The sequence below is a fragment of the Drosophila persimilis genome, unplaced genomic scaffold (assembly GCF_003286085.1).
Source record: "Drosophila persimilis strain 14011-0111.01,24,50 unplaced genomic scaffold, DperRS2 tig00000856-arrow-arrow-pilon, whole genome shotgun sequence".
NCBI classification, from domain to species: Eukaryota; Metazoa; Arthropoda; class Insecta; order Diptera; family Drosophilidae; genus Drosophila; species Drosophila persimilis.
In genome coordinates, this window is record NW_020825362.1 from 241,707 (window position 1) to 266,658 (window position 24,952).

General features: G+C 46.3%; 4 protein-coding genes across 5 annotated transcripts; 1 reads left to right on the forward strand and 3 right to left on the reverse strand.

The window, feature by feature from the left end:
* Positions 1-499: 499 nt before the first annotated feature.
* LOC6601878 (myophilin) lies at positions 500-8,067 on the reverse strand. Of its 2 annotated transcripts, none has more exons than XM_002026891.2 (3): positions 7,822-8,067; positions 999-1,340; positions 500-924 (listed from the first exon to the last, which is right to left on the reverse strand). In XM_002026891.2, exons 1-3 carry the CDS (start codon positions 7,873-7,875, stop codon positions 754-756), a joined length of 567 nt encoding a protein of 188 aa, XP_002026927.1. In that variant the 5' UTR covers positions 7,876-8,067; the 3' UTR covers positions 500-753. The 2 variants fall into 2 exon arrangements, with proteins under 2 accessions (XP_002026927.1, XP_026849342.1); XM_026993541.1 differs by lacking the exon at positions 7,822-8,067 and adding an exon at positions 1,420-1,476.
* A 1,350-nt stretch (positions 8,068-9,417) lies between these two features.
* On the reverse strand, positions 9,418-20,250 carry LOC6601879 (protein split ends). Its single transcript, XM_026993582.1, has 16 exons — positions 20,202-20,250; positions 19,408-19,474; positions 19,116-19,207; positions 17,898-18,154; positions 17,680-17,819; positions 17,418-17,533; positions 16,639-16,875; positions 15,800-15,940; positions 14,567-15,259; positions 13,070-13,243; positions 12,826-12,998; positions 11,867-12,751; positions 11,566-11,796; positions 11,113-11,504; positions 10,890-11,050; positions 9,418-10,822 (listed from the first exon to the last, which is right to left on the reverse strand). Exons 1-16 carry the CDS (start codon positions 20,248-20,250, stop codon positions 10,806-10,808), a joined length of 3,825 nt encoding a protein of 1,274 aa, XP_026849383.1. The 3' UTR covers positions 9,418-10,805.
* A 1,176-nt stretch (positions 20,251-21,426) lies between these two features.
* LOC6601880 (replication factor C subunit 2) lies at positions 21,427-22,624 on the reverse strand. The gene is made up of 2 exons (XM_002026893.2): positions 22,393-22,624; positions 21,427-22,332 (listed from the first exon to the last, which is right to left on the reverse strand). The coding sequence occupies exons 1-2, from the start codon at positions 22,555-22,557 to the stop codon at positions 21,502-21,504; spliced, it is 996 nt and encodes a 331-aa protein (XP_002026929.1). The 5' UTR covers positions 22,558-22,624; the 3' UTR covers positions 21,427-21,501.
* A 196-nt stretch (positions 22,625-22,820) lies between these two features.
* LOC6601881 (ras-like protein 2) lies at positions 22,821-24,266 on the forward strand. Its single transcript, XM_002026894.2, has 3 exons — positions 22,821-22,916; positions 23,654-23,741; positions 23,803-24,266. Exons 1-3 carry the CDS (start codon positions 22,836-22,838, stop codon positions 24,210-24,212), a joined length of 579 nt encoding a protein of 192 aa, XP_002026930.2. The 5' UTR covers positions 22,821-22,835; the 3' UTR covers positions 24,213-24,266.
* Positions 24,267-24,952: the final 686 nt, after the last annotated feature.

Genomic DNA, 24,952 nt, shown 5'->3' on the forward strand with positions numbered 1-24,952 from the left:
TAAAAGTGTGTAATAGATGTATATGCATATACTCGTGTGTATATATGTATACTCTGGCTGTAAATACATTTAATTAAATGCTCAGGTTGATTGATATTCTCAGGTGGTTAGTTCGAAACTCTACGAGATAGAAGACACTTCACTTCCCTTTCATCATGCAACTCCATTTGCATTGGGACGAACAGTTTCAAACTGCCCTTCGATGGCACAAAATCCGAGTGCAGTGGGAGCAGAACAGTGATGGGTGGTGGGGCGGTGTGTGGCCGTTCTTAAGAACGATATTATCAGTGATAAGAGAGTGGTGGAGTGCCAGGCATACGGAATGCGCAGTGCGGAATGCGGAATGCGAATGTTGAAAATATAAATATATCATTCTAAGAATGTCCGTGTGCGGACTTGGATGTGAGTACTTACGAGTAATAATATTAAAAAAAAATAAATGTAGTTTATGTAATAACATAACAGCATTCGCCTGCTACAATTGGAATACAAATACAAATTGGTATCATAAATATATAATCGTTAATCGTTAATCGCTTCTGGTTTCGCTCTCTCTACATATTTCATATAATTTATCGTGTGTTCTCAAAATGTCATAATTAAACCTGAACTAGACCCAAATCAAAGAGGACTCAATGCAAAAACTACCGAAAGTAGCCGCAGCGGAAGATGTTGGCTTTTGGTTTTGGCTTTATTGCGGAATGTCTGAGAGTGGAGATGGGTGAGGGTGGGGGGATGCTGCCACTGCCACTTCTACATGTGCCTGGTGTTGCCGAAGTTGATGCCCGACTGGGTGGCGCCCTTGTTGGAGCCGTACTGCAGGGAGATGACATTCTGGCCGGCGCGCAGCTGCTCGTCGCTGAAGTTGCGCACATTCTTGTCGGCCTCCTTGGGTCCGATCGAGGGCTTGTTGAAGTTCGAGGCCTGCAGATAAGGCGGATAAGAGATCGTCGTTAAAGCGATTTCGTGAATATTGTGCGAGCGACGATTGCACTCACCTTGCGACCCAGCGACTGCAGGCAGATAACCACAGAGTTCAGATTCTGGCGCTCCCAGAGATCCACGCTCTGGAAGGTCTCCTGGGTGGGGACGCCAAAGTTCTTGGCGCACTCCAGGAAGGCCGAGATGTTCTCCATGCACTTGAAGGCCATTTTGCTCTCGTTCACCTTCTTGATGGAGCCCGGCTGCAGGGCGTTGGCCAGCTTGCACAGGATCACGCCATCCTTGAGCACTTCGAAGAAGTTGTCCGTGTCGCCGGACGTGTTGATGGGCTCGGCGGTCACCGACTTGATCCACTCCAGGGACTCCTGGGCCAGCTCCTCGCTGTACTTTGAGTTGATCTGCAATCAGGACAAATGGCGGAGACTTCTGGTTAGAAATTTGGCAAACTTTGGGAATACTCCAAGAAACGGGGGCCACCTTGGACTGGTACATGGCTCTCTTCTCTGCTAATCCCACTCTTTCGGAGGGAATTTCTAGACTGGGGACAGCAATCGCGCGAGTCAAATCATGTCCAGAGCCAGACAGTATCTCTGGCTCTAACGATAATGTGTTATTTCCCCTGCAACTATCTCAGGAAATATCGGTGATAAGGGAGTTATCATTAATTGGCTATAAACATCAACCTTTCCCTGTCTGGCACTCGTGACATTTTCGCCGTTTATATATTTCGAGTTCCGATAAGGATAAGATTGCACTCCGCCTACACTCTGCGCCTCTCTCTCTCTAACTCTCTACCTCTCTCCCTCGATTGCCACTCCCCATCGAATGGGTGCTGGTGCTGGTGCTGACTTGCTCAAATTATAAAAGTCAGTCACGTTCGAAATGTTCTCAAAGCAATATACAATATACAATATTCATACTATACAGTATAGATACATATATATAGATATGTACAGCCATATTTGCCAATGCCGATAGCTTTGGCTGGGAGCGGAGCCTGTTTTATCCGAGTGTCTTGACCATATTCGGCCTTAAGTTTGCCGGCCGCTTGGGCGTCCTTCGCACCGATTTTGGCCATAGAGCGAGCTCTATCTGTGAGCGTGGCCCACCACTTGTTGAGCATAGCATCTGGCCCCTGGCCCCCATTCCAAGCGGAGCAACATTTCCAACCGCAAAAACCAAAAATCAAAAACCGCACAAGCGTTGCGTGTCGTGTTTCCATTTAGCTTCAGGCCAATCCAATAAAACATCCAATAAAAATCCAAATACAAATCCAAATCAAAATCGGAATCAAAATGTTTAACAATCTTTAGGCCATCACCCCTCTCCACCCCACCCACTCGTTATTATTAGTTTTATTTGATTGAATTGTAGTGCCTGTCGCTAACAGATTTCAGATAATCAGCAATTTTTATCAAAGCGAACAGAGGAATACATACATACATACACAGAGTGTACATATACCGTCCATATATGTATATATGGACAAATGTACTTTACTTCCACTAAAATGTGTGATTTGGCTCTGACGGGCGAGTCTATTAAAATGAATGATCTCAGAAAACAAATGGAACGATTGTCGCCAATTGAGTTGTATTGTGGCTGGTGGCTGGTGGCTTGGGGCTTGGGGCCCCTGGTGCCACCACTCCTTATCGCTGTCCCTCTGGGAAATGCAAGCAAACCCACCAATTGCCGGCGTTATAGAGGGGGATAGCAGACAGAGGCTTTCCCTGGATTTGTGTACTTAACAAAGGTGAATGCACTGTACTACATATGTATTCCCTCTGCTCTCCCTTTCGCAACGGTAGTCGCAGCCGCCAATTGTCAAACATCAAATTTTATGAGCATTATTAACGACTGATCCATGATTAAGATATGAAGAGGCACAGCATCCATATGCAAATCGCCTGGAAATGACTCTATCATCAGAGAAGCTGACGGATTTCTCTTTCAATTATTAAACGGCCATCACAGTGGGCTATCGATAATTGCAATCGTTCCTTCCCACTGATTCGCTAATTGGAATAACGGTCGTCCAACAGTCCAACAGCAGAGGTCAGCCCATTAGAAACCGTTGCCAGAGCCAGAGCGAGAGCTGGAGCCGTGGACAGCACTTATCTTATCCCGAAAACAAAGCCACATCAAATGGAACCAAATAACAGAATCCATCATTCATCATTGGGAGAGGGACAGGGAAACGTCTCGCGAAGCGTGAGACAATTAATAAAAATTATTTTGATTGACATTCTCTGCAAGAATCTGGCATCTGGCCCCGGCCACAAGATGACCATAACTCTGGAAGAACACCCCGATCTCCGATCGCCCCCTCCGATGATGATGATGATTATGATGATGGCAGATAAATTGACACCCTCCGGGCAGATGAATAAATTTCGACCAGGCTTAAATATGTAGATGGGATTCTACGGCCTGCCGGCCTGCCTGCCCGCCTATCTCTCTATAGATAATCGTAAATAAAAAGCCGTTAAGAAACTAATGAATGCCGAACATTTCTTACACGTTTTCGACAGTTCCAGTTGGTGGTCCCAACAGAATCGAACACAAACAAAAAATGCTAGAGAATAGCAAAATTATTTCTGCTTTCTGCCAAGTTACGAGTCTTCCCCTGCCCCCCTCACCCATCTTTCCTACACATAGTTTTTTTCTTCTTCTTTTTTTTTTTTTTAAGCGCTATTTTAATGAGTCAGCAGCAAGCGACTGTCGGAAAGCACGGAGCCAGCAGTTCATTTGTTTTATTTTTTGCCATTTAGTTTTGAGTGAGTTTGAGGTCGTCTTGAAATTCAACGACAATCGAATGCCGGCACAAAAGTACAGCAAATAATATATACTATGTGCACTCGTATAAGGAATAATGATGGGAGTGTGTTTTTAGTTTCCATTGTATGGGTATCGTGTACGGGTATGTACAGCTGGCCAGAACGTGCTGCCTTATCGTACGTTAGGGGCATTCCAGGGTCTTCTACTGTACGTTTGTATGTTTGCTTGTAGATTGCAAAATAATCAGCAACGAAATTTCAAAAGTTTTGTTTTGTTTCCGTTAGAAAAAGCCCTCAGATGAAAGCGAATCAACTACACTTTTTATATTTCCAGTAGCCCCCGAACGACACTCACCGACCAGGGGGGGGTCTGTGTGTCTATGGGTCAGTTTGATGAATTAACCAAGATTACGGACAATTACCAGCAGCGTGACAATGAAATGCCCACAAGAACCTAATTAATTCTCATGCTTATGATGTTTGTAGTTATTGTCTGTGGGAAGAGGAAGCCCATGCACCGGGCCCTTCAAGTACGTTCTGGGTGGATGGTATTCTACACGCAATGCGAATTAGCGACCCTTCAAGGCGACCCGGGCTGGGGCTGGGCCTGGCTCTGGCTCAGGGTCTGGCTCTGGCTTTTAGTTAAATTAAAATTGAAGGGGCTGGCTCTTGTCTTCTGGCTACCCGCATACTCACGCTTACTTTCCAAAAACTGTGGGCCAGCAAAAACTCTCCATCGAAAAAAACAGAGCTAAATTAAACCTGTCTTACTGCCAACGCAATATGATTCCCATCCATCCCACCTACGTTACTTGAAAAGTGAAAATATTTCCGAGAGAAACTACACGTACGTGTCCGTGTCCGTGTCCGTGTCCATGATTCAGACAGTCAGTGAATCTCTACCTCTAAAAATATTCTATTCCAGGGTTCTGACTTCATGAGCCCAACTCTGACGGAAGTTTCCGCTCTGCAAAAGAAACAAATGTCTGCACATTTGTCCCCCCAAAATATAAGAAAATAAAACTAAAAACAAGAGGAGATTGGAGATCCAGTCGGAAGACTGATGATCATTGCATAATAATCCATTGTAGGATATGAGAAGCAGGGGCACGTAATGCCTGGTCTGGCCTGGCCTGGTTGATGGCTTTTTGAAGCCAGCGATCGTTGAGTCGAGTCGATGATGTCATGCCTTGGCTTTGGATCCATCGGATCCGATGGCTTTGCTTTGCCTTAGACCGGGACTGGGGCCGGGGCCCCATCAATTTGAACTTTGGCAATATTTCAGCAAAGATGACGATGATTAGCTAAATGTGTGTATGGTATGCCCGTCTAAAAGGGAATCCACAATCACTCAGAGTTTGACGCATCACAAAACAAACACACACTACTCTCCACTCTACTCCTCTCTACTCTGCCATTACGTAAGCTGCGAAATTCGAAAATACTGACATTTCTGGCGATTATTCATTCACCCGATTCCAATTCCGATTCCGATGCCGATTTTATTTCCCTTTCTTTCGCAATGTGGCTGTGGATGCGTCATGTGATCCATGACAATTGCTGACCAATATCTGGGAGATTTGTATGCACTGCTACTACTCGTGAATAAATGTCATTTCGACTGTGAAAACATCAACAAAATTCCGAAAATGTAACGAGGTCAACTACAGTATGTTATGATATGATACGATATGCTCTTTTGGACATAATACTCTCAAGTTTTAAGCCAAATTCGAGTGCCGTGCCAGAGGGGAGGTGCCATAAAGACCCATAAAGAGAACTCTTATTATTATTATGGATGTTGCTGTATGATGTGTTCGAACGGGGGAACCGACGGGGTTGGTTGGGGGTTTGGTCTTTTATTTGGTGCCGGAGTTTCACCGGAAATCCAAACAACATTTGATTTATGACTCCCTCTACTCTACTGTTTATGGCTTATCTAAAAATGACGGTGTCTGTCTGATGGTGTTGGGTATGGGTAGGTACATTGTACATGTACGAGTACGAGTACAAGTACAGGTACGTGTATGTGGGCCAACTGCTGAAGAGCTGCGAGGGAGGCCCCCACCGACAAGTTCCATTTACTGATACCGATAGAAGAGACCTGTACATGGATATGTTGCGTGCTGCGGATGTACAAATGTCTGCAAAGGGGGGGGCCACGGATTCGGATTCGGATTCGGATTCCGATTCTTGGCAGCCAAATACGGCCCAGGTGATTAGTACGTGGCTAATGTTTCAATGGCTGGAACAACGAAAAAACCATTAGCGACAGCGAAAGCAGGGGGAAATGGTTAACAAGAAAACGTCTAATTAACGCGCTTCTGGGAAGGGTTGAAAGGGTTCTCTCGGTTCTCCCAGTCGAAAGGGGCTGCAGCAGAACCCAAGCAAAGCCATGCCCTGCCCGAAATTTGAAACGAAATGCCAGTCAAATATGCGCTACATACAGATACAGATACAGATACAGCTGTAGCTTTCAGATATACTCGGACGAGTATGTAAGTATGCATATACGTATGTACCTTCTTATATAGAAATTTTGTTTTCTTACTGTTGTTTGTTCATGCCACATACTCTTTAAGTGCTTGACGAAGGCGATGGCGACGACGACGACGACGAGCGACCCGACCCGACGCATGTGTTGGTGTGTTTTTCATGGCGTTCATGGAAAGGTGCTCCTATCGCTTTTCCCCCCTTCTGCCACGCATTCAACGTCTTCGACTCGACTCACCATTTCGGAGAGTTGCTTCAAAGCCGAAATGATCAAAGTCGAAACGGGGCAGGAGACGACAACGACAACGACAGCGACGCCGTGGCGGTTGCCGTTGCCTTTGCCTTTGCCGCCAGCTGGCTGTTGAGGATGACATCATCGCCTCCAGCTCCTGTGGCTTCGAGAGCCGAGCTGGCCGCCATTTGATCGCGATTTGAAGCTGAGACGACGACAGCTGGCCTGCACGCCAGGCGGAACGAGTGTATGCCCTGCCACCTACCACTCTCCGAAGGATGATCTCCTCTCTTTATACCCTACACTCTCCCACCAAAAGGCAGTCTCTGCTCAGCAAAAGCAAACCTGTTGAATCTTGGCATATTGCCAGAAGGGTATTCGAAACATCGACTGTCGAAAGCCGCAGCATTTTGTACTCATTTATTTTGTGTTTTTTTATTTTTGTGAAATGTTGTAACTATTGTATAGCTGTCTTTTTGCCTTTGTTGTTGTTGCTGCTGCTGCTGCTGTCGGACTGCACTTAATCCCCTTTACCGGGCGACATATACAATTTCACTTTGGCTTAGGCGCGGGGCGGCTTGAATTGCGTAACTGTTGAAGGGTACTACGAAAATATACTAATGTACATATGTTTGTATGCATTTGCTACCCCCCCTTCCATTCCGGTAGAAAAGTGCATTTGCCAGGGGGTGTGCATGTAATACAAAGTGTGCTGTAAATAGGCGGAACTAATGTTGTCAATTTATTCAAGGAAGGGAACTAACTGCAGAGCAGACAGTTTCCATTCTGGAAAGGGAATCAACAACGAACCGCAGTGATCATTCATTAAATGCACCACAGAATTCCCCTGGCAACATCCCAAGACCTAAGACAGCTTTCAATGGGTGACGGGGGGAGGGCTGATTCAAATGGAATAATAGTTGCCGCACTTGAAAGCTGTATTCTAATGAAATAATTCGCGCACTTGAAAGCTGTTTTCGAAGAGCAGAACGAAGCCCATCATCATACATTACGCATGCATCACACACACAGCCGTACGCGTGCGCGTACAGGCATGGACAAGTCGGAGCACCATTTCTCACATACCACATTCATTATCCGAGCCCCAAGCTCACTTATCAACGGAATGAGGTCATTCCTTGTTAGACGAAATTCCATTTTTAGTTTATTTTGCTGGCTTTTGGCGCGAGGCAGATAAAACTCGGCGTCGAATCGCCAAATAAAGTCAATGATGCAGCCGAGCAGCCTCCAAAGCACACACCCCAACCACCCCACACTCCCATAGCACGTCGGGCCCCAGTTTCAGTTTCAGTTTCTGTTTCTGTTTTTCGGCAATTTGTTTATTCTGCTGTTTGTTGTAGTTGTTTTAGTACTTACTTTGCGTTGGGCCTCGGCGGCAAAACCAGACTTGGGTGCACGGTTGGACGACATGTTGCTGCTGGAGAAACGGGTTTGCGGGTTTGCAGGGAGCCTGGCTTAAACAAAAAAAATGCTGCTTGAAATGTAGGTTGGTGGTGTCTTGGCCTGGCCTGGGCTATATCGGTTTTCGGTATTCGGTATGCACAACAATGCTACGATGCACTGTCCACCAAAAAAAATGGAATGGCTATCACGGCAAACGGAACGTTAAAACGAAAGACAGAAAGGCACGACCGTGTTTAACGAAAGCTCAGAGTGTTTTAACGGTGCAATCCAAACAGGGGAGCTACGAAAACTCGGTCATGTTGAAATTCTACAAGGTGGTGTGCTCCCTAACGCGCTCTCCCGGAGAGAGCAAAGTGCTCAATTTGGCGTTGTACCGGAGCAGCTTTGTGTTAGCGTTAGCTTTGCTTGAGTTCTCTCTGAGCTCTTCTCCTCTCGCCGCTGCTCATCAGCTGGTTTGGCCATGATGATGTCATAGAGGAATGTTTAACGGCTTATTATTTTTAAACGCAGTGCAAGCCACAATATAAAAACAATGTTCACTTTTACTCGAATTCATAGAGCAAAAGATTAGATAGTAATCTCTCTCCTCTGCTCTATTTCCTGGTTCCTATGGCTTGCCTTATCACCAGAACTATTTCAGCATTCCATGCTCATGACCATAGAACTCGTATTTAGAGGGACTTTTCTGGAAGCGATCAAGGCTTATGATACGGGATGGAATGGGATGGGATGGAGCAACTCATTTCTGTTTGCCTTGAGAATTAGTTACAGTTTATTCACATAAATATATATATATATTTTTAGGTAATCGTATAAATTATGCAATTTTTGTGTGGTTTTACGATAATAAGCGAATTTCTTTAGTGTTCTCATGTGATTCTAAATAAATAGAGGGGATTGATTGCTTACATGTTCTGTTGTTCTGTTTTGTTGTCTGTGTACTCGTACGCATGTGTGATATATAGTATACTCGACTCGTATTATTATATATAGTACAATACATAGTTCAGCTTGATCGTTTACGGTATTGATTCATGTGGATTTGCGTTTGCGTTTGCATTTGTCTTTTTTGTTTTGTTTTGATTATATCGCCATTAGGTTTATAACATAGGAAAGCATTAATTAACTAGAAGTTAGGGTTCAGTTAGTTGCGTACATATATTGCCATTATTATATTATATTATATTATTTTTAATCTATTAACGGGTTGGGTTGGGTTTCCACATGCGAAACACTCAAATTGGATGCTCTTACGACTTTCCCTTCCATCGATCTGTCTATATCGATGCAGATCCTACATATTTTTAAGGCCCTTACGCTCAGATACAAGTGGGTGTGGCACACACGCACACACAGCCTGCGTGTGTGTGTGTGTGCGTGTGTGAGTGATATAGACTATGGGATGATTCATCATTATAAACTATATAAATTGGTTTCTTCTTTTTTTATTTTTACAATCAGTTTTGCATGCTTCGTCTTCGTCTTCTGATTCCGATTCTTCAAGACAGTTGACGGGAGGAGGACAAGTACGAGGGGGACGACGATGAAGACTCTTTAAAAAATAATCATAATTTATTTTTGCACATGGATAAATACAATTACAAATATAAATGTGTATATATAAAAAAATGTGATACCAAAAAATATATACGTAGACGCAAAATAGATAATATACAGAGAACTTTTACTATAATAAAAAAGGGTGACATAAGCATAATCAGATTTTCGACTCCTACTACAAAAAATAGTACAACATCGTACAGGACTCCCTCCTCATTCCATTAGACCTAGGCGTGTGTGTGTGTGTTGGTATGTCAAGCACTGATATCTCTGATTACAGTGTTTATATATCTTGTGTGTGGGGTGGTGTGGTGTGTGTGTGTTATAGACTACCTATATATCTGATTGACGGATCCATTTGGGGATGGATTGCCTACAAAACAGTATCAGCAAATAATTTCAATTGAATTTGTTGTTTCTCTATGTTTTTTGTTTTGTTTGTTAGTTTGTAATAAATAATACCGCACGATTCGTTGGCTCAACGTGTAATAAACTTAACTTACAGAACAACTGTGCAAAATAAGGGCAAAAAAAAAATTGCGGCGGGAAGGGAGGGGCCTCTCCTTCATATGAGCAGTGGTATGTATTGCATGGGGGCCTTGATGATCTTGGGGCTTACTCTCTGCGTGGGGTACACCGCATACACCGTACCCTGTCTGTATGCCGCATCTTCGTTTTGCTCGCTCGGGGAATCTCGCATAGTTGTTTAAACTAGGGTTTTGTCTACTAATTTGTTATATAATTTGCAATTATATACGCTGCCCGTCGGCGTCTCTGCTCAAGTTATACTCCGGTGTAAGCATGCACTTGCGACTTTTGAAGCGATTTCGTAATTAAATTAGCTCGAAACGAATCGGAAATTGCATCAAATGTTCATTTTCGTTATCCTTTATCCTTAGCCTTAGCTGTAGTGCTTCACAAACAGATTTCTTTGATATTGAATTGCTTCGCAAACGATCGATCCCCGAACTCTGGGGGCGGGGACTGGAGGGTAGGATCCCTCTTCTCTTTCTCACATACATATATACTCTCTCTCTTTGCTCTTTTCATATCTCTTTTAGGGGTTGTCTTAGTTCTTAACTAGATTTACGTGCAGCTGCTCCACATTTCTTAATCATTCTTCACTCACATGCTCTCAATTCTGATTCTCCTTCTATCTATATAATGTATGTATGTTTATATATATATATATATATTTATATATATATATAGGTTTTTATAAGCTTTTATGTTTTCCTGTTTTCAGTAGTAACCATAATTTGTCGCATTCCTATATAGATCTCTTCCTATGAATAAATACTCCCAACTCCACACACATTTAGCTATATCAAGATTTAGGTTTAGAAAACAATCAGGTTTTGGTTTCCTCATCCAATTCACAGCAACGATATATCTGCAGAGAGAGATAGTTTCTAGTTAGTCGAGAGTTCTGAGTACTGAAAGGGGGGCGGGGACTGAACCTTTATTCTCGTGACTATCAGCAGTGACTAGCGTGGTGGTTGCCGCTGTGCTCGTCAGCAAGCTGTTATTGTTGTTCAGGTGTAGATCTTGTGACTCGATGCTCAGGTCGATCAGCTGCGTGGCGGCCGGAGTGACGGCATCCTGCAGCAGATTGATGTCGCTGCAGATCATGGATTGGATTAGCAATGGATGGATCGACAGTTTCTGACATACGCCACTCACTTCTTGTTGTTCACATTCTCGAAATGGCCACCATTGCCGTTGGCCACCGCTGTGGTGGTGGTGTTGCTGCTGCCATCAAAGTCCGCCAGCAGCTTGCCGTTGCTCACCTGCTGATGCTGCTGCAGGTTTTTGGCGTTCTCGTCAATGATCATTGTGGAGAAGCTGTTGATCAGCGAGTTCTCCTTGTCTAGCACCGATTGCTCGTATATCGCCTGTTGGCTGTTGGGAGGTGCCTCCGAGTCGGCCACTGTCACTGTGGCCATTGCAGTGCTGGGCGATCCACCGGCAGAGTTGTTGCTGCTACCGCTGACGCTGTTGCTGTCGCTGCTGCTGCTGCCATCAGCGGGGGTTGTCTCCGTTGCAGCCGCGGGGGCTGCCTTATCGTTGGATTCCTGCAAAAGAATTGAGAGTTAGTTGGCAGAACTCTCTCTTGTCTCCGGTAGGAATTACTACCTTAGAGGGAGTAGCCGCGGCTCCGGCCTTGCGGGTGCGTGACATAATCGCTTCGACGCGCTTGCGTCGCTCTTCACGCTCCTTCTCCTCGCGCTTGAGGCGCTCGGCCACCTCGACACGCTGCTTTTCTGCCTCCTCCTTGGCCTTCTTTTCGGCCTCCTCGCGCTCCACGCGCTGTTTTTCCTCCTCCTCGCGTTTGCGCTGCTCCTCCTCCTCCCGCTGTTGGGCTTCCTGAAGAGAGAGAGACAAGCCAAATGATTAATAGGCTTTCACGCTCCCCTGCACGTGTGCGTTCCCTTACCTCGATTGCGATGCGCAGACGCTCCTCCTCGCCGCGCCTCTGTTCCTCGGCCAGGCGTGTGGACTCCTCCTCGAACAGACGTTGGCGTTCGGCTTCCTCCTCCTGGGCCTTGATTTCGGCCAGGCGTTCGGCTTCGAGTCGTTGGCGCTCTAATTCCGCCTGTCGTTCGGCCTCCTCGCGGGCCAGTCGTCGTCTTTCGGCAAGGGCGGCCTTGGCCTGCTCCTCGGTCGTGATCTTCTTGGCCATCATCGATGCGGTCATCAAGTCAGTGCCATCGCCGCCGGAATTCGCTGCTGGCGGAGTCAGCTCGCGCACCTCAGAGTTCTCCTTGCTGCGCGACGGCTTCTTGGGGGCAGCTTGAGGCTCCAGCGGCTGCCTGGGCAGCTCCTCCTTCTCAGTGCCCTCGTCGGCCTTTTCCTCCACATTCAGAGAGGTAACCAGGGCCTCTGGCGGCACCTGCACGAGCACACTCTGTTCCTCCTCCTGCCTGGAAACCTCCTCCGTCTTAACGGAGTTTAGTGCCTCCTTTTCCGCCTTGCTTACAGCGAGAGCAGGGGCGGCCACATCCGTAGGAACTGGCACCTCTGCGTGAGTCTTTTCTGCCTCCTTGGCCACCCCGTTTTGGAGCTCGGGAACTGTAACTGGAGCTGGAGCTGGAGCTGGGGCTGGGGCTGGAGCAGGAGCAGGCGCTGCTGAGGCCACTTTTGTGGTGGTAGTTGTGGAGGTGCTGCTGTTGCTGCTGCTGGCCACAATCATGGACCTGCTCATGGCAGAGGTATCCTTGGTTTTCGGCTCCTTGCTGCTGATCCTGCTAATACGCTCCGAGCTGGCAGTGCGACTCGACAGAGCCTTGGAAGCAGATGCCGCCTTCGGCACCAAGGGTTCCTGGAAGGGCAAGATGAATAATTGAATGAGGATCAATCCCTTTAGTGCGAGTCTGTGAATGATTGGGCGCTTACCCTTTTCGAAGGCGTCTTCTTCTCGGCACTGTTCAATCGAGATGAGCTGGAGGTCACGATCATGGAGGTGGACATCAGGTTTGCAGTTCGTTTGGGGGTCGTTTGTGCGGATGGTGAGGCGGCTGCTGTTGTCTTCACAGGCGGCTTGTGATCCTTCTTCAGTTTGTTGATCTCTGCAGGGAGTTGGAAAGACAGGTTAGCAAAGACGACTCTTTACCCTCTTGTGTGTGTGAACTCAACTCACCTTCTAGGGACATGCCGGTGCCGGCAATGCTGGCCGGCCTGGGCTTGCGTGGCGCCGTTGCCGGCCGCCTGGGCACAAAGCCAGACGTGGACATAGTCGTCGAGGTGGACATGGCGCTGCCGGGCCTTGAGTTGTTATAGTGTCCGCCTGGCGTGGCATTTCCCGATCGCGAGCCTACAGAATCGATATGCGTTTAGAGTCAGTGCTAGATGAGAGACGTCTCTCAGGGAGTCAGTGAGTGGGCGGTGTGTCAGTATGGATGATCAGCAAACCAAGCTGCTTTGTGCATTGTGACCGTCACCAGAGTTGGTTGTTATAGTGTGGGTGGTTGGTTTGGTTGGGGGTTTGATTGGGGGAAAAGGAAAGTCACACAAAACCAATTTGAGACACAAGTTAAACAAAGAACCAACAGACAAAGGATCCAATCGTGGGGAACGGGGGGACACACTGAGCGAGCGAGACACACAAAATATATACGAGTAAATATACCAAGGACCAGGATGAAATAATAGTACCAATGCCTAACCCAAGTGTTGTGTTTTGTATGCGTATATAATAATATAATGGGTATGATTACAATGTTAAATGACGGCCAAAATATAATAGTAATAGTAATAGTAATAATAATAGTAACAACATGTATATATGTGGGTAAATGAATGTTCCGCTTAACCATGTCTAGAGGGGATCTCCAAAGGATGCTTAACTATGCGAACATACGAACGAAACGACCGACAAATGGCGACACTCAGCAAACAATATGGACCCAATAAAACACATGGCAGATCGGTGCATAAAGAAGTACATGTGGATGGTAGAACAGATGCCACACAAATAGGAAATGAATGCAGACTGGACAGTGTCTAGTGCGTTTCAGGAAGACATTCTACACGAATAGTGGCAGTAGCTCGAATTGGGTCTGCAATAGCATTGCACGTTCTTGAATGAAAACTTGCAGAGAGTTTAATCTGCTTACAGAATGGATCTAGGGCAAAGCAGATCTACAGATCTAAGCCATAGAATCTTCACATTTGAAACGCACGTTTTGATGGCTGCTTGCAATGCAATGAAATGAAATGGGATCACAAAATTGCTGCTCAAATGAACTTGAGAAAACCTCTCTCTCTCTCTCTCTTTCTCTCTCATCGGTCGTTCTGCGTATGTATGTATGTCTTCTATGGATCTACGGGATAACCAAAAGTGTACGTGTGTAGTGTGTAGTGGTTTTTGTGCTGTGCTGTGCTATGGTCGAGTGGGGTGAAAGTTCAAGTTAGCCAATTGTTGTGTGCTATCGGTAAATAGTAAGTATTCGGGTAAATGGGTAGATAAATGACTACAACGCCAGCCGCGATTAGAAGATTATTATGTGTGTGTGTGTGTTTGTGTGTGTGTGGCGTAGTGGCATAGGGAGTGTGGTTGTGGCTTTTGTTGTTTTGTGGCTGAGTTGTGGGGGTTCTATGGTTGTTGGTATGTAGTTGGTTTTTTAATCGCACACACCTGCATTCACTAACAAACTAGAAGAGTTCATGAGCAACAATGAGTTGGGATCGAAATCGAGACAACGGTGGTAGGGGTTAGTAGAAGTCGCATATTGCTGCTGCTGGTGGCCATGGCCATGGCCTGGCCGCCTGGTCGAGGCGTTCGAGTAGGAGTAGGATGCGGAGGATGAGGCAAATGATGATTGAAGATATTTTTTAGTTGCTGCAGTTTGCAAGCCAAGTGTGGACTGTCGGTGCTGGTTGTGGTGGTTGTGGGGTGGTGGTGGTGTAGTGCCATATGCCGACCACGAACTGTGGTTGCTTATCTGTGTCATGCTCTTACTGGAGTCACGCTGCCCGGCACTGCCCAACGGCCGGAAGCTGGTCGAGATGCCGCCGCCCAGCGAATACTTTCCGCGATCCCGGTCCCGCTGCCCACCGACACTGCCACCACCTGCCAGGTGGGTCATGCTCCGGGACATGATGCCGGTGGCACTCGAACTGCCGCTGCCGGCGCTGCCTGCCCGCCGAGAGCGTGCCGTGGAGCCGGCGGCATGAATGCGCCGACCCACGCCCCCCAGCGAGGCCGTCTCATCGAGCATCTCCAGTTCGCTCTCGCGCCGCTCCCGCTCCAGTATGGCTCGGACATGCTCCCCGTTGCGGCGTATGGGCTGGGCCAGCTGGTCCAAGCGGTTCATGGAGTAGGCCCGTCCTGCGATTCAGTTGAAAGTTGAAATTTGAAGTTGGTTCATGAATCAGAGAGTCTCGCTGCTGGATCCTTATCCTAGCTATACTTATAAGCTATATACATGTACATATATATATATACAGGAGACGGCACAAAAAACATATGTGGGACAAGCTGCTCTACAAAATGGTGTGAGAAATCTGTGTGTTTATTAAGGTGTGTGTGTGTGTGTGTGTGTGTGGGTGTTTAGGTGTAAGTGTAGGTGCCTCAACAGCGTGTGCAGGCAGGATTTCCCTCTTCTTGCATATCATATCGTATCATATCCATTCTCTGACTAAACAAGGAACCACTAAAATACAGTCGGGGAAACAGAACTGGACCATTGGAACTGGAAACTGGAATCTGGCACCTACGCAATGGGCTAACCGAATGAGGCTGATCATATGATGAGTAGCGTAGCTGGACAATGAGGAGGAGGCTGATCGCTGGGATGATTATGTTTGTATATGCATGTATGTGTGGGTTGTAATGATCGATGGATGGTATCCGCTGAGTCGGTCTTACCTGGGGTTCTGGCTGGCGTGGTGCTCAGGGAGCTGCGCGAGCCGTAATGCCCGTCTCGGGGGCTGGGTATTGTCGGCATGAGGTCCGTTTTCCTGCGGTAAACGCTTCGGAACACGATGGGTGATGTGTCAACGCTATCTTCTGTAATATTTTGTTGTGTTTTTGGTTTTTGATTTTGCATTTTTGAATTTTTGATTTTTTGATTTTTGGATACAACGATTTTCAAAGTTTCTGCGCTTACAGAAAAACAAAACTTATTTTCTAGCAACAAGAGAAACCAAAAGTTGGCAAAAATAGCTTAAAGAGAAAGCGTTTACACCGATTCCATTAGAGAATTATTCAATTCACGAATGTGTATACGTTTTCCCATAAGGAAACAAACAACCATGCTGAGAAGTATCTAAATATGTACGTTGAGAGATCTGTTTAGAGGGCTAAGGCTAAGGCTGCTGCTTTTGTTTCGGATGCTTCTCTCTGAGGGTTAGAGCGGCAGCACAGAGGGGAAAACTAGGCAAGGCACGGAGGGGTTGGGTTTGGTTTGGTTTGATTTCTGTACAAATTGTAATTATTGGAGGAGGTATACATCATATCATGCAAAACTGAGGCTCTAAGACATGCCATGGTTACGTGGGGGTAGAGACAAAGAGTTGCGAGCTTACGGCTGGTTACGGTGGGGGGTTATTCGGGGTTGGGGTTTGGGGTTGGGGTTAGGGCTAGGGGTTACGGCTACGGTTAGGGCATAAAAGAAAACAATAATTGGAGACAGAACATGAACATGGGTTAACAAACGGGAGAGAGCAAGGAACAAGAGTAGTCTCAAAGAGTAGTAGAACCCTCACCCTTACGATACGAGTTATGGAAGTTGTTGTTGTTGTTGTTGTTGTGGTGGCTTGCAGCTGTGGTGCTTGTTGCTGTTGTTGTCGTATGGGGTCTGTGCGCTGTTTGTTTGCTAGTGGGCGGCCCATCGATATTGATGTCGCCACCGGCTATGGACAGAGAGAACCGCTTGGGCGGCTCATCATTGGAATAGCCCCAATTGAACACCTCATACATGGACGAAGACTTTCGGCGATGATCTGATGATGATTTTTTTGGTTTTTTTGTTGATTTTTTTTTTTTTGTTACAGAGAGAAAAGTGATCGGTTACAGAGGTGTGTGAAAACTGTTGTTGCTTTTAGGTGCAAATCATACGAATAAAGAGAGTATTCGAAAACAAAAGTAGTAAGGAATAGAAAAAAACGAAAAGAGAAAACAATAAGGTGATCGTGCCGGGTGTTAGAATTCTCTGTGGGGTGGGGCTCAGGGGGGTGGGGTGTATCACATGTACGAGGCGGGTACAGTGGGGGTACAGTGATGCATAATATATCATAGATAGATTGCAGGAGTATCTAGTTTAGGGGGTTTCACACACTGAGAGCTTGTCGAAACACAAGAATTATTAAAATTTGTTCTAAGGTAATAACTGCAAAATAAAATGTAATCTCATTATGTGTGAGAGTGTGGTGTGAGTGTGTGTGTGTGGGAGGGTGTGTTTTTTTTTGGGTCTCTGGAGTGTTCCACGGTATGTGTCTTTTGCTGGGGGCAGTGCAGCGTTCGCGTGCACCGTTTCGTGACTCACCATCGTGTCTGTCCGTGGAGGAGGAGGCACGCTTCTTAGCACCACTGTCGGCAAGTTCTCGCTCAGAACTTCGACGTGTGAGCGAGGCGCCCGCTACGTTCGATATCGATGTAGATCTAAAAAGGGAATGGGGAAAACGGAATGGAGACATTAGCACATTAGAACTCTCGCTTCACCATATTTGGCATTAGATGTGATCTTTCGCTTTCGTTTTGCCAAATCGTAGTTTCACTTTGGCCACTTCCACTACCAAAAACCCTACCTTCGCTGACCCCAAAAGGCACTGGGCGATACAAGACCATAATCCGCAGGCACATCCAACAGACGGGGCGTCGACGAGCCAAAAGCAAAACCAATTGAGTTTCTGTCCCTCCTCTTAACCTCTATTCGGGATTCACGTTCCTGTGGGATCACAAATCACAGATCACAAATGACAAATCACAGATCGTTGTGGGGCAGACAGAAGAGACCGAGACGCACCTGATTCTTCTTAAGTATGTACTCGCGACGCTCCTTCTCGGCCTCAATGATGGCCTTTTTGCGCTCCTCCACCTGGTGGCGTTTCTCTGTGTCGCGGACGCGTATCTCCTCGATGCGTCGCCGGCGTTCCTCCTCCTTTTGTTCGCGATACCTTTGGGCCGCCTCTGCCTGGGCCCTCAGCTCCTCGATCTTTTTCTGTCTCTCCTCATTCTGGCGGTCGCGTGCATATTTCAGCTTCTCCTCTCGATCTTTGGACACTACAAAAGTTCGGATTAATTATTAAGTTTGCTATATTTTTAGATGCTGATGAATGTTAAACATAAAATTGAACAAACACACGGAATTGGCAGGCAAATAAAATTGGAGATGTGCTACCTGTGGCCGGCCACAAATCAATAAAAACAAAATCTTGTTCCCTTTTTTCGGTTTTTTGTTGTTGCCGGTATATTATTTACAAGGGGTGCCTGACGTCATCGACGATGTACGCTGGCTGGCTGGCTGGCTTTTTGTGGGTCAATTGACAAACTAACATGGAATGGAACTACATCACACTACACATACAACAAAACAATAACAAATGGCACGCACACATGAAACAGAGACGAATCGTACACCCCCGCAGGCGCGCCACTCCCATTCCGCCCCTGAAACATTTGCCTATGTGCAAAAAAGGCAACAAATGGGAAGCAAAGAAAACTGTGCCTGCAAAGCAAACATTTTTGTGATATATTAAAATGACATTGAGGCTGAGGCAGAGGCAGAGGCGAGAAAACGAGCAAAAGAGCAGAAGAGGCAGGGCAGGCAGGCGGCAGGAATGAAAGTTCCAAGTTCCAGTGCCAATTCCAAGCATTATAATCGACCACTATTTCCGATGGAGGAGGAGACCTTATCGCCTTATCGGTTGCCAGATACTATTGGAATTCCATGACGTAATTACCATAAATAGGAAGGAACCAAATGCACAGCATGTCAATCTCAGCCCCAAAGAAAGGTCGTGGGGAGAACACTTATCAGCGACCAAGGTCGCAGTCGGATTTTTGGGAGGGGAATTTTCATGCATCATGCCTAGATAACCTCCTTATAGTAGTAGTCTCTTGGGGTCCGTTTATTCGTGAGATCATGCCGCAAACAGGAGGAACAGGAAAGGCAGGACTACAAGCAGACGGAGGGCATAGGCACCAATGCCATCGAGGGCGCCCTCGATGGAATGTAAACTACCTTGAGAGTCATCTTCGTTGCTGCTGCTGCCGCCCACCTGAGCAAACCAGTGCAGACTGTTGCCGGGGCTGCAGCTTGAGATCTCCGCTGGCATGGTGGCGGCGGCGGCGGCGGCAGGTGCGGTGGATGTGAGTGCGGGTACGGGTGCGTGGGCTGTCGGCCCAGTGTGTGGACGTGGTGCTGAGAGTGGATTATATGTTTTGTATATAGAGATAAATGAGTGCTTTGTGTCGTGTGCGATGTCTATATGAAGTCTGTGCCAATTTTATGTAACAAGTGAGAGATAAACAAAGTAAAAGCTTTACCTTTTCGCTCGGCGCTGCCCTCGCGGCTTTCGGCTCGTTTAGATGTGTGTTCCACTGAAAGTAAAGAAATGGTTTGATTCGATGATTTGAAGCTCATTCGGGGCTCGGTTCGGTTCGATCCCCATTACCCCTGCAGTCCCCGAATTTCCCACACGATTTCCCCAAACAATGGCACGGCACTTACTCGAAGGAGACACGAAGAAAACGAAACGAATGGAATATGGGTAGGAAAATCAATTGGCTTCTGTTTTGCACTTGTAGCCAGAAAACACGCATTTGGCGGATGGGCGGACGAGAGGACGGACAAACGCACACAAACAAACGCCTCAGCTGCAGCGCAGCTGCTGGCCAACACGATGACGAAGCGACGACTACGATGGCAGAGGCAGAGCGACATCAGCAGCAGCAGCAGCAGCGGCGGCGGTGGCAGGGAGGCAGAAAAATGTATTCCTCTGGAAACATGAACTTATTTATAAACTCAAACTCCGGTTGACGGGTTTGGGGGAAAGGCACAACAAGCACATAGAACACACGGGAAAAAAATTTCACCCATATGAGGGGGGCAAGCACTTCTACTTCTGGCTTCTTAGTTTTTTCACATCGTTTGCTTTGGCTTTGGTGTGAGTGCCGTTTGCCTGCGTTCGCTGCGCAGTCGACCAACAATTTTTAGAGGCTTAAAACGACTCATTACGCGATTCTCCGGGGGGTTTTTCACTATCCGTTTTCGCGCACAGGCCTATCCTTTGCTTGGGAATATGTTTGGCCAATTTTTAATGCGTACCTTCTGGATTATTCGAATAATTTTCGTGTTGGCCCCCAAGACTCGCCATATTTCTTAAGCGCTGCAAATGTCGATCAGTGTGACCGCAGATTTATCCACTTAACCCACTGAACCCCCTCTATTTAAACAGGTGAACAACTTGAGTTCACCCGCGGGAAATAATACTGTTTTTAAATTCTTCTTGAAGATCCACCCTTTCTTTTTACTTAAAGAGAAATGACCACGTTATCTTTCACATCTCTTACGCAAAAGTTCTTAAAGTTGTATCATTTTTGTGAAATTTATTAAAGTACCCAAGAGTCAACAATGGGTTAATCGTTCTGTGCCCATGAACTCACATTCCTTTATTTTGATATTCGGTTGAATATTACTTGCTAGGCAGGACCCTCAGCCCTGAAAACAAGATTTAATGCGATTGATCTATTAATTTTCTTCAAGAATGACTACTTTTAAGTCTAAAGTAAGGTTTAAGCAAAAACGTTAACAAGAAATAATACCATAAACGTAAGTGTGGATGGATGATACGTAAGTGATCTTGAAATGTTACGTCATTGTTTCTGCTCAACCGGTATCAGCTATGAGTATGGACATTTGTATACCCACTATCCTTAACCTACAAATAAAACTATGTTTTCCAAGCAGCTTTAAACCTACAAGACAATGAATTCGTCTCAGACTGACATGGCTTTGATTCATTCATGCATTAGATCAGGTTGCTCTGGATATATGTACATATCTAAGTCCCGATCCCTATTCTTGGTCTCTCTAAGAAGACCATAAGCTGAAACATTTCGTTGAGATAGCTTTAAAACAGATACTGACTAGATTCTGCATTCATTGGAGACTGGGAGGACAAACATTTCCTCAATTCTATAATATCCTTTTCCCAACAGTAAAAAACGTAATGAATGGAATGAAGACATATGTATTGCTGAGACCGAATTAATACTAGACAAGAATTTATGAAAAATACCGTAAATATACCTAAAACTCAATTTCGACGGTCACGTTTTGTTTATTATTGAACGAACTTAATCCATTTATACCCCCTCCATTTATACAGATAAATAAACTGAAATAAACTGATAAATCTGAACTGGAAATCGGCTGGATAATCGCTAGAGCTGCGCGCCCAAGTGGAATCGTTTGAGAGGCCGTTTCTAAGTCACTGTATCAGGCTTGCAGCCAAGTTTACTTAGGGAATTATTTTTCTTTGCGTATCAACTGATCTATCATATTCAGATTTATTTATAGATACTTATTAAATTTAATATTTTACAACTAATGGTCCTTTTGGGAACTAGTGGGACTCGGACACGATGCAAAGACGGGCCAGCAGAGCCGTAAGCTGTAACAGGGTATTGATGCCATCGACGATCTTCATGTGTGTAATGCCGATCTCGCGAATGAAGTTCAGCTTCATCTGCTCATCGAGATTCAGTCGCTTGCAGACGCGAAATATGTTACCAATAATGTCCTCCGGGGAGTAGCCGAGGCTCCACAGCTTGGCCAGTATCTTGTAGGCCTTGTGAATGTCATTTACGGCACAGTGCTGCAGCATTTCCTCCAGCAACTTGGGATGCGGCTCATCGCACACCTTGAACACGTTCTCCATGGTAATGTTGCCATATCCCTGGGCAGTGGCCTGCAGATTGTTGAGACCCTGTCGCATGTCTCCCTGGGCAGTGAAGACGACCGCCTCCAGGCCCTCCGCATCGTAGGATAGACTCTCCCACTTGCTCACCTCGATCAGCTTGGCCAGAACCTGGGCATCCGAGAGCTTGGTGAAGCGCAGCATGGCGCAGCGCGACTGTATCGGCTCGATGATCTTCTCGCTGGTGTTGCAGGCCAGTGCGAAGCGAGTCGTGTTGCTGTAGATTTCCATGGTGCGACGCAGCGCCTGCTGGGCGCCCTCCGTCATGCTGTCCGCCTCGTCCAGGATAACGATCTTGTGACGACCCTTGGGTAGCGTCACCTTTTGCTGGGCAAACATCTTGATCTTGTTGCGCACCACATCGATGCCGCGCTCGTTCGAGGCATTCAGCTCCAGCACTGCCTCCTTGTAGCTGTCTCCGAGCAGGATGCGGGCCAGGCACTGAATGGTCGTGGTCTTGCCAACGCCAGGAGGACCCTGCAGGCATTATTCCTCGGTGAGTAGGGGCAATCAGCAGGTGACAATACGTGTACTTACGGCTATAATTATGTTGGGTGCATTGCCCTGCGTTGCGAAGACGGAGAGACGTGCCACCGTATCCTCATTGCCCACGATTTCGTTGAACTTTGCGGGGCGGTACTTCTCAATCCACGGCAAGTGGGTACGCTTTTCAGCTACAACAGTTTCCGGATCTTCAGGCATATTTCGATTCGATCTTTCAATTTGCAAATAGAGATTTTGCGCTAGCGTGATAAAAATGCCGGCGTCTGTGTCAACCTTGGCGCCACTACGTGATTTTATTAGGGCTGCAAAACCATCGACGGTCGATCCAGCCCTAATTTTTATTTTCGGTATATTTCTGAGGGTCAGGCGGTATATTTGATCGATAAGTCCACTGTTTGTATCGTTTTTACCGATAGGCTCGTGCGGAAGAAAATAAAAGATTTTAGTTGGCGATTCGAGTCGAAAATAATTAAAAAATGCAGATGCAAACGTACAAGCTGGTCGTCGTCGGTGGCGGCGGCGTTGGAAAGTCAGCCATAACGATACAGTTCATACAGGTAAGGCCCTGGAGCGAAACATTGCTGACGTCGTCGCTCATCGTTAGCCAGAGGGGAGGTGCGGAGCGACAAGTGGGCCCTTGTTTTGGCAAAAGCAACAAGCGAATAGACGATGATGATGGTGATGATGATGTTCGTCTGTGTTTGGAAATGCGTGTGCTACATATTTTCGAGTAGAGATCATCGCCGCGGCAGCAAACTCTTTCGATGTTGATGCCACACCCCCAAAACAACCACAGGGGCCTAGGGTGCCCCCAAAAGTTTGAGTCTCGCTCGTTTGGGTGTGCCCCGCCGAACAGAAGCCTGGGGTCGGTTCAATTCGGTTCGTTTCGGTGCGTTCTGAGGCCTGACATGGTCACGACCACGGTCGCTTTGTCCGTCCATCATCTAGTATGTGGCAATGCGCGCCCGTTTCCATTTATTTTTAGTTATTTGCGTCATCTCCATCTTTCGGATATATGTGTATGCACACACAGACAAGCAGACACCTCCAACGTACTATCCACCACTCATACATCGCCGAAGATTTTCTTCAACATATAGAGCATACCCACCCGTACTAGTGCGTTTGTTGCCTTGGATCTTTTTGGGATGATAAAAGTGGCGTCTCGTCTCTGTGTGTAAACAAATCACACGGTACGGGAGCTGGACTACCGAGCTACCGAGAAACGCGTCTATCTTAATCTAAATCTAAATCTGTGTGTAAACTAATTTATCTTCGTCTTTCCATCTTGCAGAGCTACTTTGTCACAGACTACGATCCCACCATCGAGGACTCGTACACGAAACAATGCGTCATCGACGATGTGCCAGCCAAATTGGACAGTAAGTGATCCTGACTCTTCAGGATATCAGATGTATGAACTAATGAATATTCCCCTTCTAGTTCTGGATACGGCTGGCCAGGAGGAGTTCAGTGCTATGCGCGAGCAGTACATGCGCTCCGGCGAAGGCTTTCTGCTTGTATTCTCGCTCAACGATCATTCCAGCTTCGATGAGATACCAAAGTTTCAGCGCCAGATATTGAGGGTGAAGGATCGCGACGAGTTCCCCATGCTGATGGTCGGCAACAAGTGCGACCTGGAGCACCAGCGACAGGTCGGCCTGGAGGAGGCCCAAAACACAAGCAGAAACCTGATTATACCTTATATCGAGTGCAGTGCCAAGCTGCGCGTCAATGTCGATCAGGCCTTCCACGAGCTGGTGCGGATTGTGCGCAAATTCCAGATTGCCGAGCGACCCTTCATCGAGGAGGGATATAAGAAGAAGGGCAAAAGGAAGTGCTGCATGATGTAAGGATGCATGCGCCTGTGTCCTCCAAGGTGACCAGCGGAAGCAGCAGCAGCAACACCAACAACAAATTAACGAGTATAACACCAAATTTTAAACACGCGTCGACTGAGCTATGAATTCCGTTGAGAAGACGATAAACCGGTAATCAGAAAAGCCAACAACAATAACCCCGTAACACGTAACCAGTAAGGCAGCCCCAAAACGAAGTGCATTTCTTACCTGCCCAAAAACGAACGAATCGAATAAGCTTCTCGCCCAACAATGAAACTCAAAATGCGTACCTCCAAGCGACATAGAAACACGCCCATGCCCAAAAGCCCATATTAAAATTATAAAAACAACGCCAGGAACACACAAAACAGACACGAATAACATACATACATATATATATATATACATATATATTATATATTTTCTACATATATATTTTTGTAATATTATTTGTTGGATCAACGACAACAATTAAGGACAGGACGAATGTTTTCTATGATTATTACAGAAACTGTGGTTCGCAAAAGGCCATTCGTTTTTACATATATGGATGTATGTATGCAAACCGATCCGAACTGATCCGATCCCCCAGGATCGTCGATTGTCATTCGTTGGAACGCTTGTTTCGATTAAGCCAAAATGTAATAATGTGTTATTGTAATTTGTATTGTTATTTACTACTAATATACGCGTACACGTACATATTTATACATATACATATACATATGCATATACGTATATATATTGCTTAC